Consider the following 14,442-nt stretch of genomic DNA (forward strand, 5'->3'; position numbering starts at 1 on the left):
TCCTACGCAAATAAAAATGAGCTACTACACAGGTCCCTTTTGCCAGCCTCTGTACCTTTCCTTAAAGTGAGTGCTGACCTCCTTTTCCCTGCCTTGTTTCCATTATCAAAATCTCACCGAAACTTTGAGGTTGATTGCAAGTGTAAGTTACCTCCTCCTTCAATTTTGACTAATCTTCCTCAGAAGTAGATGCGGTACTGTTTCCGTGTCCTGGGTGGCACTTGACAGTCTGTCCTCTTGTTCGTGCTCTATTTAAGCCTGTCCCTGCCCACCCCCAGCCCACTGCAGGGAGGACTAGATTCCATTCACCTTTCATGAGCTCATGAAATACTTAACAGTGAACTTGAGAAGAAAAGAGCTGAAGGGAGAGGAGCACGGTGCAGAGGGCAAGCCCCAGGGGGCGGTGGGCTGGGGCCAGTCCGGTTACGTCCACTCTGCTCCAAGTGGTGGCCGGCCATTTCTGTGGATGCCTAACCCACCTTTCCCCTGTTGGTTGGCAAAAGCAACAGTTCATAAATTTTTTCCTTTGTAAAACTGTTGACTTGAAAAAAACCCAAATCTCCATTTAAATAAACATTCCACCCAAGTCATCTGTTCATGCCTGGGGAGCACAACAGTGAGCATGGGGGTGTGTGTGGGTGTGTATGTGTGTGTCTGCTGGGGGTGGAGAGAGGAAGAGGAGGAGAAAGGGATTTGAGAGGAAGGACTTTTCACTTCTTACTTTATGAGCTTTGGGACTGCTTGGATTTTTTTTCCCACTGGGCTAATGCTTGTAATTGTTTTAACCAATAAAAAATGTCTAAACAGCAAACCTCCACCTCTTAAAAACAAAAATCCTACCCTTATCATCCTTGACCTACTCTTGCCCAACTCCTAGACTGCTGCCCTCCAGTTATACAGGATTTTCTAACAACTGTTTCTGAATCACTTATAAACATTGTGATTCATGGTTATATTTATCTGACTTTTTAAAGGCTAGTCATTAAACCTGCAGCAGCCCAAGCAGACTCTGCTGTCTAGCCTCATTAGGCTTCCGGTCGGTCCTTCCCTCACCCGGGAACACGTCAGATTTCCTGGAATGGTTTAAACTGGAGGTGTGCTTTGGTGGTGAGGCAAAGGGAAGGCCAGATTATAATGGCCGGGATTCAGCTGAGAGGAAGAGAGGAAGAACAAAGGAAAACAGCCAATTATAAATTGTCTTATGTTCACTGGTAACACCTGATCGGGGGCTGGTCAGGGGTTGGGGGGGCGGGGAGGACATTAAAAAGAAACCTGCCTTGGCAAGTAAATACCTCAACATTTAAAAAAAGAGACAACAGGATAGTGTATTCAAAATATTCTGGGACCAGCATGTCTAAGAAAAAAGAAAAGACAGGGCGCCTGGGTGGCTCAGTCAAGCATCTGGCTTCAGCTCAGGTCATGATCCCAGGGTCCTGGGATCGAGCCCCACATCAGGCTCCCTGCTCCGTGGGAAGCCTGCTTCTCCCTCTCCCTCTCCCCCTGCTTGTGGTCCCTCTCTCGCTGTCTCTCTCTCTGTCAAATAAATTAAAAAATTAAAAAATCTTTAAAAAAAAAAGAAAAAAGAAAAGACAAGAAATGGATAGATACTCTGAAACCAGGAAGAACATGCAAAAGAACTCCCTTTTCTAATTAATTACTTATGGAGTTATACAGGTATAAATATTTAGCCCATCATGCCTCTACGAACTGATTTCTGAAAAAAGAACTCACGAAAGTACAACAGGAAAGGTTTTTTTTAAGTTAATATATTAAAAAAGAAAATTAAGCTATTACTTTTACTACACAGTTTTTATGCCATCATATAAAATATCCAATCAAAATTATAACTGATTTTATCTTATAGGAACTAATGCTTTTTTTTTTTTAAGATTTTATTTATTTATTTGATAGAGAGAGAGAGCAAGCACAAGCAAGGGGAGTGGCAGGCAGAGGGAGAAGCAGACTCCCCACTGACCAGGGAGCCTGATGTGGGGGCTTGATCCCAGGACCCCGGGATCATGACCTGAGCCGAAGGCAGACGCTTAACCAACTGAGCTACCCAGGCGTCCCCGGAACTAATGCTCTTCATAGTAATCACATTGTATCAATATTCCTTAAGTCATAATATAAAATAAAACTGCTCGCCACAATTCCGAAGAGCCTGCCTGCCTCTGTTGGTTCCTTCCCTGGAAAAAGAAGCGGCAGGGGAACAGATGAACTGGTTAGAGGGGGTCAGCAGTAATGGAGATCTGAGCCAGGGCTGCTCAGGGGTGCCCTGCAGAACGTGGTCCGGCCAAGGCCCATGGGGGCTGAAGTGCAGGCCTTGCTCAGCTTCCAAGTCCTGAGCCTTCCTAGGGATCCTTTTATTATTTCCATTTATTTTAATTCACACAAGGGCACTTTGGCCCCCCCACTGGCCTGTAGGGCTGTGTTCAAGGGGGTACACACCAAGGACCCATCAAGGCTGCTACCAGACTGTTTTGAGTAGAAGCTACATACTTGCCAGAAGGAGCCAATGCAACCCACGTCTGCAGATAAAAAAAGAAAGACTTTCTTTCTACAAGCATTTGAAACTGCCACTAAAATTCATACAAAAGCCACCCACTCAGGCTTTGTGAGATAGTGACCCTGGGAGCCAGGGCTACAGGACTGTGCTGGGTGTATACCCAGGCTATAATGAGGGCTTCTCGCCCTTTACATCAGCTCTCCTCCTGATGGGGCGTGTGATGGACCCACAGCACCCCGATCCCCTTCTATCATGAGCGTGTCACAGCAAGATTCCTCTGAGCTGCTGGTTATTAGAAGGTGATAAAGGGAGAAGAAGAATGTCTCAAGTCCTCCATTCTAGACTCCATTGTCAGCACCGCGGCCTCAGGTCCCTGACACCGAGCTCTACAGAACAGTAACTGAAGAGAAAATAATTCATTTTCCCTGTTCACCTAATTATAAAGATTTAAATCTCTATAACTCATAGCCAGCCTCTCATTCTACTTGACGTCAAAGCAAACATGAGGATAAAGGGGAAAAAGACCTGTGAAACAACAGGATCACTCCCACCCACGGTAAGAGAAGACATACTTACCGAATAAAACTCAAGTGAACGCCGAGTGACCGGTGTGACCCTGAGCAGTCGATGCAAAGAAACACCCCATAGGTTACACTTGCCCAGCTAGGATTCTTGGCACCACAATCAAAACACACCTGAAAGAAAATTTCAAAATTCAGTTATTAATTAATTCATATTAGCCAAAAGGGGCATCTCACAGGATACAATATAGAGTTTAGCTTGAAAGTGACTTCACCTTTACACTTTTAAACTGGTTATTATGAAATCGCTCACCTAGGGGCACCCAGCTGACTCAGTTGGGTAAGCGTCTGACTTTGGTTCAGGTCATGATCTCAGGGTCCTGGAATCAAGCCCCGCGTCGGGCTCCCTGCTCAGTGGGGAGTCTGCTTGTCCCTCTCCCTCTGCCCCTCCCCCCTGCTCATGCTCTCTTTCTCTCTCTCAAATAGAATCTTTTAAAAAAAACTCACCTAGATTTTTTTAAACCTTAACTTTCATTTCTTTTATTATCCTATTATGCATAATTATATTATATTCATTAAGCATCAACAGGGCTCCTACCAGGCCCGCGCACACTAGCCAGGATGTCCTCCTGCTGGGAACACTCAAGGCCTTGCGGCCCTCTAGCCGGTGGCAGCCCTCACACATACTCCTTCTGTCCCCAGCCAGACGCGACAGCAGGTGCGGGAGCCACCCTCGCTTGCGTGGGGTGGTCTGTGACCAATAATGAGACAGAAGTGCCAGTAGGTCATTTCTGAGATTAGGTTACAAAAGACGCTGTGGCGTCCTTTCAGTCTCTTGCTCTCTCTCTCCCTTGGATCACCGGCTCTGGGGGAAGCTACCGCCATGGCTGGAGGACTCGTGAGCAGCCCAGTAGAGAGCCTCAAGTGGTGAGGAACTGAGGCCTCGGGTCCAACAGCCAGGTGAGGGGTGGAGGCCGGCTAAGCTCCACATGAGCGAGCTTGGGGGCGGGAGCCCCAGGCTTCAGAGAGGGCAGCCCCAGCTGACAGCGGGACAGCAGCCTCGTGAGACCCAGGGCCTTCCTCCCTCAACACTGCCTGAAGCCAAACGTTCTTCATCTGACAGCATCTGGCAACGGGAGCATAAAATGACTTGAAGATATACAGAGTTTGTCATGGAAATTACTATTTATAATTAATAAAGTCAGAAAATTCCACTAATAAGAGAACACTTCATTTTTTTCCAGAAAAAGAGCCCCATATTTTAGATACACTTTATAGACGGAGCCACCCATGTGAAGGCTGTTCCAACTCTAGTCATCGAGAAAGATCTGGCTTCTGGCCTTTTGAGGGCAACACCAAAGTGAAAACATGAGCAGACTGTCCGAAGCCCCTCACTGTGGCCGGCTCACATTGAGCATGCATGGCCAGTGGGGTTGGAGAGACACCTGACAGGGAAGGTGCCGGTCCATTCACTTCCACCCAATTCTATCCAGTGTTTCTGGATTGCCTGCCGTACGCCAGACGTTATGGCGGGCCCTGAGCTAGTCAGAACCATCTGGTCTCCCAGACTCCACGAACACTTGCCGAGTCCCCACCCCCTGCCAGGCCATGTGCTCACTGAGCAGTGGGAGAGAAGGACACAGAAATGAAGATGCCCTATGCACGTAGAGTAAGGAATCCCCTTCCATGGGACACCAGACAGTGTGACCAACCCTGCCCATGTGCTGACAGTGTGACCAACCCTGCCCATGTGCTGTCATGGCAAGAGGCCATCTGTAAACCCCCACTCTCTCAACTAATAGTTGTGCACTTACTACCAAGTAAGTATCTGGCATGCACAGAAGTGGTTCAGGAAGGGTCAGCCCGCATGGAGCCCGTGTATGGAGCCCACAGTCTAGCAGGCAAGACAATTAGTTGTAAGTTGAAAGCTGGAAGCAAGGACAGGATACAAAAGGTTTCCCCCCAACCCAAAAAAAAAAAAGACAGGGTCCAAGAGACAACTGAAATCTCAGGAACTGAATCTTAAATTGCAATCAGTGGCAAAGGGCTGTGTAGGAAACGGCCCTGTGGGGAGGGGTGACAACAGAGATGGTGCACAGCCCCGAACAGGCAAGACCTGAGCATCCCTCCTGAGGTGGTCTGGCGGCAAGGCTGAGCAGAGAGCAGAGAGCCTTCTAAACATGCCGGCCTCAGCACCCCCCTGACCCACCAGCTAAGATGAGGAATTGCCAGAATGTAGCTCCACGAGGCCAGGGGCCCTCTCCCGCGCGCTGGAGCTGAGCACTGAGCCCGGCACAAGCAAGCACTCACTACACCAAGTACAGGGAGTGGGACAGTTCGCAGGGGTGCTGGAGATCGGCAACTGTGGGGCCTGAGTTCAGGAGGCAACAGGAAATACACGCCTGGCTCTCACGAATGCTGCAGCAGGAGACTGTGCTTTAAGAGTGGGGACTGCACTTGGTTTTGATATGCAACCCCAAACCGAAGCTGAGACATGGTTTTCTAAGCAGAATATCACTTCCTATGGTGATGAAAAATAAATGCCTTGGGCACCTGGGTGGCTCAGTCAGTTGAGCGCCTGACTGTTGATTTTGGCTCAGGTCATGGTCTCAGGGTCCTGAGATCAAGCCCCACGTGGGGCTCCACGCTGCTTAAGATTCTCTCTCCCTCTCCCTCTGCCCCCCCCCGCCAGAAAAAAAGAAAAAGAAAAGGAAATGCCGCTGCTTAACAATTTGCTTTGCCTAATGATGAGAGTAAGTACTAGAGAAACAACAGCTAACGTTGAGTGTTTATTCCCTGTCAGGCCTCACTACTGACCAACCGAACCATCCTCACATCCCTATAAGAAGGTATTCTTTTTTTTTTTTTTAAAGATTTTATTTATTTATTTGACACAGAGAGACACAGTGAGAGACGGAACACAAGCAGGGGGAGTGGGAGAGGGAGAAGCAGGCTCCCGCTGAGCAGGGAGCCCGATGTGGGGCTCGATCCCAGGACCCTGGGACCATGACCTGAGCTGAAGGCAGACGCTTAACGACTGAGCCACCCAGGCGCCCCTATAAGGAGGTATTCTTATTGTCCCCATCGAGGCCAGCTTCTGGGTATGTGTGGGAACTGCGCGGCTGCCCGGGGCCCCACACTTAGAAAAGCCCATGGTTGCTCAATGCTCTGCTGTCTCATCTTGACATTCTCAACACTTTTTAAACAAGGGCCCCGCATTTTCATCTCACATATTTTGTATTCTCTGCAAATTATGTAGTGCAGTTCTCATCCCCATTTTATTATTTAAACAATTTTTTAAGATCTTATTTATTTATTTGTCATAGAGTGAGCGAGCGAGCACTAGCAGGGGGAGCGGCAGTCTAAGGGAAAAGCAGGCTCCCCGCTGAGCAAGGAGCCTGATGTGGGGCTCGATCCCAGGACCCTGGGATCACGACCTGAGCGGAAGGCAGGCGCTCAACTGACTGAGCCACCCAGGCGTCCCTCTCATCCCCATTTTAGAGAAAACTAAGGACTTAGGAAGTTAAGCATCACCACTGAGGAGTGGTATCTTGGGGACTCGACCCCAGGCGGTATGCCCCAGAGCTCACTCTTCACCTCTCACCACACTGCCTCTCACATGGCTTGGCTGGCCGGGTTGGCCGTTATCTGTCTTCCGCCCACTAGACTCGCAGCTCCCCGAGGTCTCCCTCTCCATCGGAGTGCCCCACTGCTCTGAGCGCCCAGCTCACTACAGCTGCTCAACGGATTCTTGTTGACAGAGTAACTCAAGCAATCAAGCAATAAAACTAAGGAACATATAGAGACAAGGAAGGATTTCTCAAACTAGAACACTGACCCTTCTGGGTTAAAACCTTGATCCAGAGTAAATATTCATCACCCATGAGATGAAGAAACCAGATAACATAGTCTAAAAGTAAACGCAGGTGTTCCTCTTGAAGTACCTTCCCTGTGTATCTTACAGCTCTTTTTTATAGCCCCTTCTGAAAAATGCTTCCTGTTCCCCAAGAGTTCCCCCAAACTCTTCCATATTATTAAAACTAGATTCATCTTTACTTAGGTAATGGTTTCTTACTAACAATCAAATGAAAATTCTTAATCAAGAAATGTAGCACAAGACTGTGGAACATTACTGGAAAAGTATTTTTGCCCCATGCTTTTATTAATCCTATTACAGAGTATAAAATTTTCCACGGGGGTGTTGTTCGTCATAAAGATCGTTAACAAAAAATGGCTGACGCTATCGGACGACTAGCACGTGCAGGTACGGCTCTAAGTGCTTCTCTTGGATTTTCTCATTGAATCCTCCCAATAACACTCCGAGTTAGATCCTGCTCAAGCCTCCATTTCCAGAGGAGGAAAGAAGGCACAAAGTGGTCAAGTAAACTGCCCAAGGTAACACAGTCACCAGCAAGCCCACACAAGTCCCTCAAAAGTGTCATAAAGACGATGACTTCTTATTTAAAAGAGGGCAACTTTCCTTTGATGAATTGAAAGAGAATACACATTGGTTTTGAGATAAAGCAGACAAAAAATGTAACTTCTACACTAACTGCAGATCCTAATCTTGTCTACCTATACAGCAACCACACCCTATAAACAGGTTAACCTTAACGTGAAAATCAAGAAAACAGCAAAGAAATTAGCATTAGAGAATTCCTGAAGCCTTTCTCCTCCTGACTTTCCTACACTCATCAGGCATCACCTCCAATAAACTCTTTCCTTTCTCACGCCTCTTATAGTCTGTAAAAATATGGGCTCCCTTCCACCAAGACTTAAAGACATCTAATTTTATAAAACTCAGGATCTTTCTATGCCATGACATCATGACTCATGACCATGATCATTAACAGCTGTTCACTTTGGAGGTGACAGTGGGGACCAGACAAACTCCTGTCACAAGAGGGGAAGGGAGAGTCCACGCTGACACACTGACAGCCCTTTGCACTCTCCAGGTTCCAGCCTGACCTGTGATCCTCGGTGGAGGGTGTCACTTTAGCCCGATGTGTCATCACAACATCTCCAGCCAGTCGCGAAAGTTGTAAAAGTCACAGAGGAGAACCACCTCTGGAGACAAAAAAAAAAGGAAAACCCCAACCTCCAAAAGAGACCCAAAGGGAAGACAGAGAAAGGGTCTGTGGTGGGCCTTCTTAGCAAGAGGAATGAGCTGGAAGCCACTGCAGAGACCACTTAGTCGCTTTATCAGACAGGGAAACTGAGGCTGCCATCAAAGGGCACAGGGGACCAACCAGGCTCCAACAGGCACCCCAGGGGAACTTCAGAGGTCAGCTCCAGGGTGTGGAGGGGGCCAGTCGAGCTTCCCCAAGCGCCCAGCGCTGCCAGCTGGAGTCTCCGGGCCGGTGCGTGCCTCCCAGCTGGGTCACAGCTGGCCTGCGGTGTCAGCCCCGCTCACAGGCGCCCCTGTGGGTGCACCCCAGTCCTCTCTCGGCGGGGGGGTCCCCGAGCTCGCCTCCAGCTCTCTCAGGAACTCACGGGGTCCACTCCGCCACCCCCAAAAGCAGCCCCCGTGTGTGCTCCCCCGCCCGATGTCAGGAACCCCAAGTGTGTGCCCCCGGCCCCCGGGGCCCCCAGAGGCTGTCGCCTCCCGCCCCCGGGACCCCCAGGTGCCCGCCCCGCCCGGGACCCCGCTGTGCGCCCCCTGCCCTCCTCCTTGCTGAGGCTGGGGGCGGCGCGCGGCCCAGACCCAGACGAGGCCCAGGCGCCGCGGCCGCAAGTGCGACGTGTCACAGGCCGGGCCGGCTCCTCCTCCCGCGGCCGCGGCCACTGCCGCAGCGGGGGCCGCCCGCGGGGTTCGGCACGGACGCCCGGCAAGGCTGAACACGCCCGAAGGCCGTTACCTTGTTGGTGGGCACCGAGCGGAGGCGCTTGAAGATGGCCAGGATGTCCTGCTTGCTGGGGTCCCCCATGGTCACCAGAGAAACGAAGCGCAGCCCGCCCGGCCAACCGGGAAGGGCCAACAGGAGCGGTTGCCGCCTCCCGGAGACAGACGGAGGCCGAGGGGGCGGGGCTGCGCGTGACGGCCAGGCCCCGCCCCGCCCGGACCCGCCCCGGACCCGCCCCAAAGCGGAGCTCACGCGCCGCTCTCTTCTCGCGGCCCTCGCTCAGCTGCACGGCTGGCTCCGCCCGCTCGAGCCCCGCCCCTGCGCTGCCCGCGCGTGCGCAGAAGCCTCGCGCAGCTCCTCCCCGCGGGGTCCCGGGGTTCGGTCGGGTAGGTGGAGGACTGAAGCTGCGGTCGGGTAGGCTTGGCTCCCGCGCGCTCGGCCGTGGGACCCGCCACCACTTGGGCTGGTCGATCGCCACTTCGACCGCCGGACTGCTTGCTTGGCCGAGGTCTTCTCACCCCGTCCTCGTGAGGGCACAGAACCAGTCCCTCCAGGTGGCAGAGAAGGAAACGTCAGGGGAAGGACCTACCCGCCGCCTCCGGACGCCCGCTTTTCGCTAGTGCCCACCCCCACGTTTTTGTTTGTTTTTTGCATTAAGCTAAAGCCGAGCCCTGGGTGGGAAGCTTTCATCGCCCGAAAATTGGTTTTCTTAAAGCACCTGTTTGGGTATCAGCTCAGAGAGAGAGAGCAGTTCTCTTGAGGCTTAGTCCGAACTGGTGAATACAGACCAGAAAAGCCGCGGGACTGTTCCCAGCGCCCCGGGCTGCGACCCGCCCTGTGGCTGACATTACAGAAGGGCTCGAACTCGTGGAGAAAGGCGCCTCTTTTACTGTCGTGGCTGTGGAGCCGCTGGAAAAATGTCTCCTGAGGTTCGGTGGCGCAATGCAAGGAAAACAGGTTTACCTTGGCTCCAAGCCTGATTGAGCCCGCTCCTTTCTAGCTCGGTGACCTTGGTCGAGTCATTTCTCTTCTCCAAAACCGGGCTTGCTCATCTGTACAATGGGGCTAGAGAGAAAGAATCCGTGCTGAGCAACGGGGGGAGAGCAGCTTCCCCGGGGGAGCCCCGGAAAAGCCTTTGACAGTGCTTTTCTGCTTTTAGAAGCTAGGAATGCTCTTTTGGGGCGCCCGGGTGGCTCAGTTGTTAAGCGTCTGCCTTCGGCTCAGGTCATGATCTCGGGGTCCTGGGATCGAGCCCCACATCGGGCTGCCTGCTCCACGGGAAGCCTGCTTCTCCCTGTCCCACTCCCCCTGCTTGTGTTCCCACTCTTGCTGTGACTCTGTCAAATAAATAAATAAAATCTATTAAAAAAAAAAAAGAAAAAAGAAGCTAGGAATGCTCTTTCAACCTGTCTGGTTAGATGCCCTGGGGGGAAGTTGGAAGTTTGCAAGGAGGTGGACTCAGATAAACCCAGGGTTGGAACTTTTCCAAGGAAGGGAAATGTATTGCCTAACAGAACAATTAAGTTACTTTTGCAGATAGCTGCGACTGAAAGTTCTTAAGTCAAAGTATATACTCTTGTAGTCTGTGTCCTGTCATAGTGATGCAGGCTGGCCTGTCCGAGGACCCAGAGGGAGTCCCGTGGGACCAGCCAAGAGGGTCCATGGTTTTGTGCAGGACAGAGATCAAATGTGAACTGAGAGGAAGTAAGAGCAAAGTTTATTAAATAGCGTAAGTGATAAAGCACAGCAGACAGTGTCTGGGAGACTCAAAGGAAAGAGAGTTCCTTGCTTGGGGTTGGGGTTTTTATTGAGGATCATGGTCTCATGTACCTGTCTTAGGCATCCCAGAACCCGTCAATCAAAACAAGGACAAGGGCTCCGGTGTTCTCCATAAGTCACTTATGCCCTGAAGACAGGGATCTTGGCATCAAGGTATTTGGAGTCGGGTCTTGGAAAGCCTACATGATGACCCCTCCCAGTCACTCCGTGGATGATGTTATCTATCGTGCTGGAAGACTCCAAAGAAATCATTAACTCCTTGACCATTACAAAGAGGACGTATATTAAGACATGTATAAGGCGGGGGTGCACATCCTAGCAACAGCCGAAGCAGGAAAAGGAGGAAAAAGGCAGTTTTTCTCCTGGGGTCCTTTCAGTTTCCCCATCTTGATACTAGTTTGGCCCTACACAGATCACCGGGCATTTTTATGAGGAACAGTCATATCCTTTCTGATGGGAATGATGATGACTATTTGGAGCTGAAATCTGCCTTCGGCTCAGGTCATGATCTCGGGGTCCTGGGATCGAGCCCTACATCGGGCTCCCTGCTCCACGTGATGAGCAGAAGGCAAGCTGAGGACAAAACACAAGCTGACACCCCACAACCCCTTCCAACCCCCACCCCCCACCGTGAGATACGTGTGGCATTCCTCAGGCACTCCTAGCTGCCCCAAAACTAAGAGAAGGGAAGAAAACAAATGGTTAACTGATAAAGCTCACAGTCCTGCAGGACCGGAGTTTCCATCTGTTTACCAATGTCTTAGTGATATACAGGGAAAAAGCATTCTTATCAATAGCCTAACTTCCGGAGACCCATAACTCAATTTCCTGGAGCCCTAACCTCACCGTCCATGAGTGATGTGGGAAACAGAGGCAGAAGGAAATATAAACAAAGTTAAGTTTCTTTAAGACTTGCAGCCTATTGACAAGGACTTGTAATAGGAAGAGTGTAAACATTCCTCCAGGAAGCTCCCAACTGTCTTCAGGTTAATGCCTTACTGGAAGAAAAAGCAACCTTAACTCAGCAATCGCCAGGCCTCCGTTATCATGTAAATCTTCTTTAGTATAGCAAAGTCCTTTTGGATACCTCCCTTTTCCTTACGTCCCCCAACTCCCAAGTATATAATCAGCCACCCCTCACAACCCTGGTGCAGCAGCTCTTTCTGCCCACGGGTCCTGCCCCCGTGCTTTAATAAAATCATCTTTTTGCACCAAAGATGTCTCAAGAGTTCTTTCTTGGCCGTCGGCTCCGGTCCCCACCAACATTCCAAAACAACATCACAAGGAGAAGGAAAAAAGTGCAATGAAGTACAGAGTCTATGGGAGGAAAAATACTGTTTGTGTATGCACATCACTGGCTCATCTCTCATCTGCTTAAGTGTTCTTTGTAGAACTTATTACCACCTAATACAGTATGTAATACTATGTATTTCCTCCCTTCAGCTGAATATAAATGTATTGAGATCAGGTCTGTCTTGTCTACCTCCGTCCCCAGCACCTAGAACATGCCTGGCACATGGTGTGCATTCAAAAAAGATGTGTGGAGTAGGCTTAGAATGTAGAAAGCTACAAAAGAGTGTCACTCCCCACATGATGAGAACAGACTGGATCATCTACAAAATCATAGCTTTTCTTAAGCCTGTCAGATGGCTAAGGTTGCAAATCACCCAAGTAAACTGAATTCCGAAGAGAAACTGATGAAGTTTTAGAATGTAAGTGAGGTCCGGAGCCGACGACCAAGAGAGAATTCTTAAGATGTCTCTGGTGCAAAAAGGTGGTTTTATTAAAGCACGGGGACAGGACCCGTGGGCAGAAAGAGCTGCTGCCCTGTGGTCTTGAGGAGTGGCTGATTATATACTCAGGAATTGGGGAGGTGAGGACAAAGGGGGTGTCCAGAAGGACTGTCATATGCTAAAGACTCTCAGGATACTGGAGGCCTGGTTATTGTCAAGCCAAGGCTATTTCCCCCTCTAATGGGGCACTAACAGGAAGACAACTGGCAGTTTCCTGGAGGAATGTTATGTTCCTCCTATCACACGTACTTGTCATTGGGCTTCAGGTTCAAAAGAAATCCAATTTTATTTACATTTCCTTCTGCCTCAGCCTCCCTTAATTTTATGGAGGGGAGGGTGATGTTAGGGCTTCAGGAAACTGAGTTATGGGTCTCCTGGAAGTTAGGCTATTGATGAGAAAGCTTCTTCCTTGTAAATCACTAGGACATTTGTAAACTGAGGGAGACCCCTGTCCTGCAAGACTGTGATCTCTATCAGTTAACCGTTTGTTTTTCCTTTAGGGCAGCCAGGAGTGCCTGAGGAATGTCACATAACATCCTGGGGGGGGGGGGGGGCGGGTTGCGGGGTGTCAGCTTCTGCTTTGTCCTCAGCTAGCCTTCTGCTCCATCAAAACGAGCGTCCCCAAAGGTAGATGGAACACAAGAGCTCCTTCACCTTTGGTAAAGCATAGGAGAAAGGTGACGCCATCCAAGTGGGTAAGAGGAAATCAGTCAAAATTTTAATGAATTCGTAAAGGCCAAGTGTGGGCTGGCACGTCAGTTTGAAATAGCTTGAGGCCTCAGATACAAAGAGTTTACATTCATTCACAAGCTCTTTTCCATGAACCCCCATCAGAAATTTTTCTTCATAAGAAAGCTGGAGGCAGAGACTTGAGAGAAACCCCCTGCGGAGTCCGGTATCCAACTATTGGGGAAGGGGCACAAAACCCCACCCACATCCCTTCTGGAAAACGAAAGCAGCAAATTAACTCTCCCTCAGGGTTTGGGAAAAGATGCATTCCTGCCAAGGGAGGAGCAGAAGCAAAACCCAACAATACCAAATCCAGAAGAGAGTAAGAGATCCTCTCACCCTCAAAAGAAGACAAGCAAAAATTCATTGCTACAGATGTAAGAATAACAGAATACAGGGGCGCCTGGGTGGCTCAGATGGTTAAGCGTCTGCCTTCGGCTCAGGTCATGATCCCAGGGTCCTGGGATCGAGCCCCACATCGGGCTCCAGGCTCAGCGAGGAGCCTGCTTTTCCCTCGCCCTCTGCCTCTCTCCCTGCTCATGCTTTCTCTCTCTCTCTCTGTATCTCTGTGTCTCAAATGAATAAATAAAATCTTAAAAAAAAAAAAAAGAATAACAGAATACAGAAGGAACCAGCCTTCAGGCAGGTCCACATTGCTGTGTACTGTCCTCGCTATTTATCTTTTATGAAGACACACCGGTGCGCCTTGGCCAAGTGAAAGAGCGTTTAGTTTATTTAGTTTATTCAGTGAAATAGGAACTTGCCGAAAGCCAGATGCCACTCTAAGGAAAAACTAGACTTGCCTGGACAGTAATACGATGAATCACAAAGTGCGAATAGGCACAGATCTTGCCCCTTGTCCCCGGAGGACACCAGTGAACTTTAGTTAGTGCTGAAGAGAAAACATGCGAATGCTATCTCTTAGGCCATTTCTGTACAGATTGGGTTCATTTGAAAATGAACGCATGGAATCATGAGCAGCATTACCTGATTTCCACAAACCCCAATACTGCTCAGGCCGTGCACACTTGGAAATTCACAAATGCCCCATTTTAAAAGGTAAAATATTTAAATAATGATATTTGCTTGTTACTGAGTTGATGTTATTGATTGATTTTTTAAAAAATTAAGCTGATACCATTACTTCCTTTAATGGGATAGAGGATTGGGTCTAAAAATTGCTCATTGCTATAATACTTGCAATATTAAAATATTAGCAAAAATAATTGCAAAAGGAAACGAAAACTTATGTTTATACAAAAACCTGTACC

The 14,442-nt window shown here is 49.4% G+C and overlaps 1 protein-coding gene across 1 annotated transcript in view; it reads right to left on the reverse strand.

The window, feature by feature from the left end:
* The window catches only part of ARFGAP3 (ADP ribosylation factor GTPase activating protein 3), a 50,419-nt gene extending 41,320 nt beyond the window's left edge, over positions 1 to 9,099 (reverse strand). The window contains exons 1-2 of the mRNA XM_032416470.1: positions 8,886 to 9,099; positions 3,083 to 3,201 (exon numbers count right to left, since the gene is read on the reverse strand). Coding sequence (XP_032272361.1) covers positions 3,083 to 3,201; positions 8,886 to 8,954 — 188 coding nt within the window. The 5' untranslated portion in view covers positions 8,955 to 9,099. The remainder of the gene's footprint in view (positions 1 to 3,082; positions 3,202 to 8,885) is intronic.
* Positions 9,100 to 14,442: the final 5,343 nt, after the last annotated feature.

The sequence above is a fragment of the Phoca vitulina genome, unplaced genomic scaffold (assembly GCF_004348235.1).
Source record: "Phoca vitulina isolate PV1807 unplaced genomic scaffold, GSC_HSeal_1.0 scaffold19, whole genome shotgun sequence".
Taxonomy (NCBI): Eukaryota; Metazoa; Chordata; class Mammalia; order Carnivora; family Phocidae; genus Phoca; species Phoca vitulina.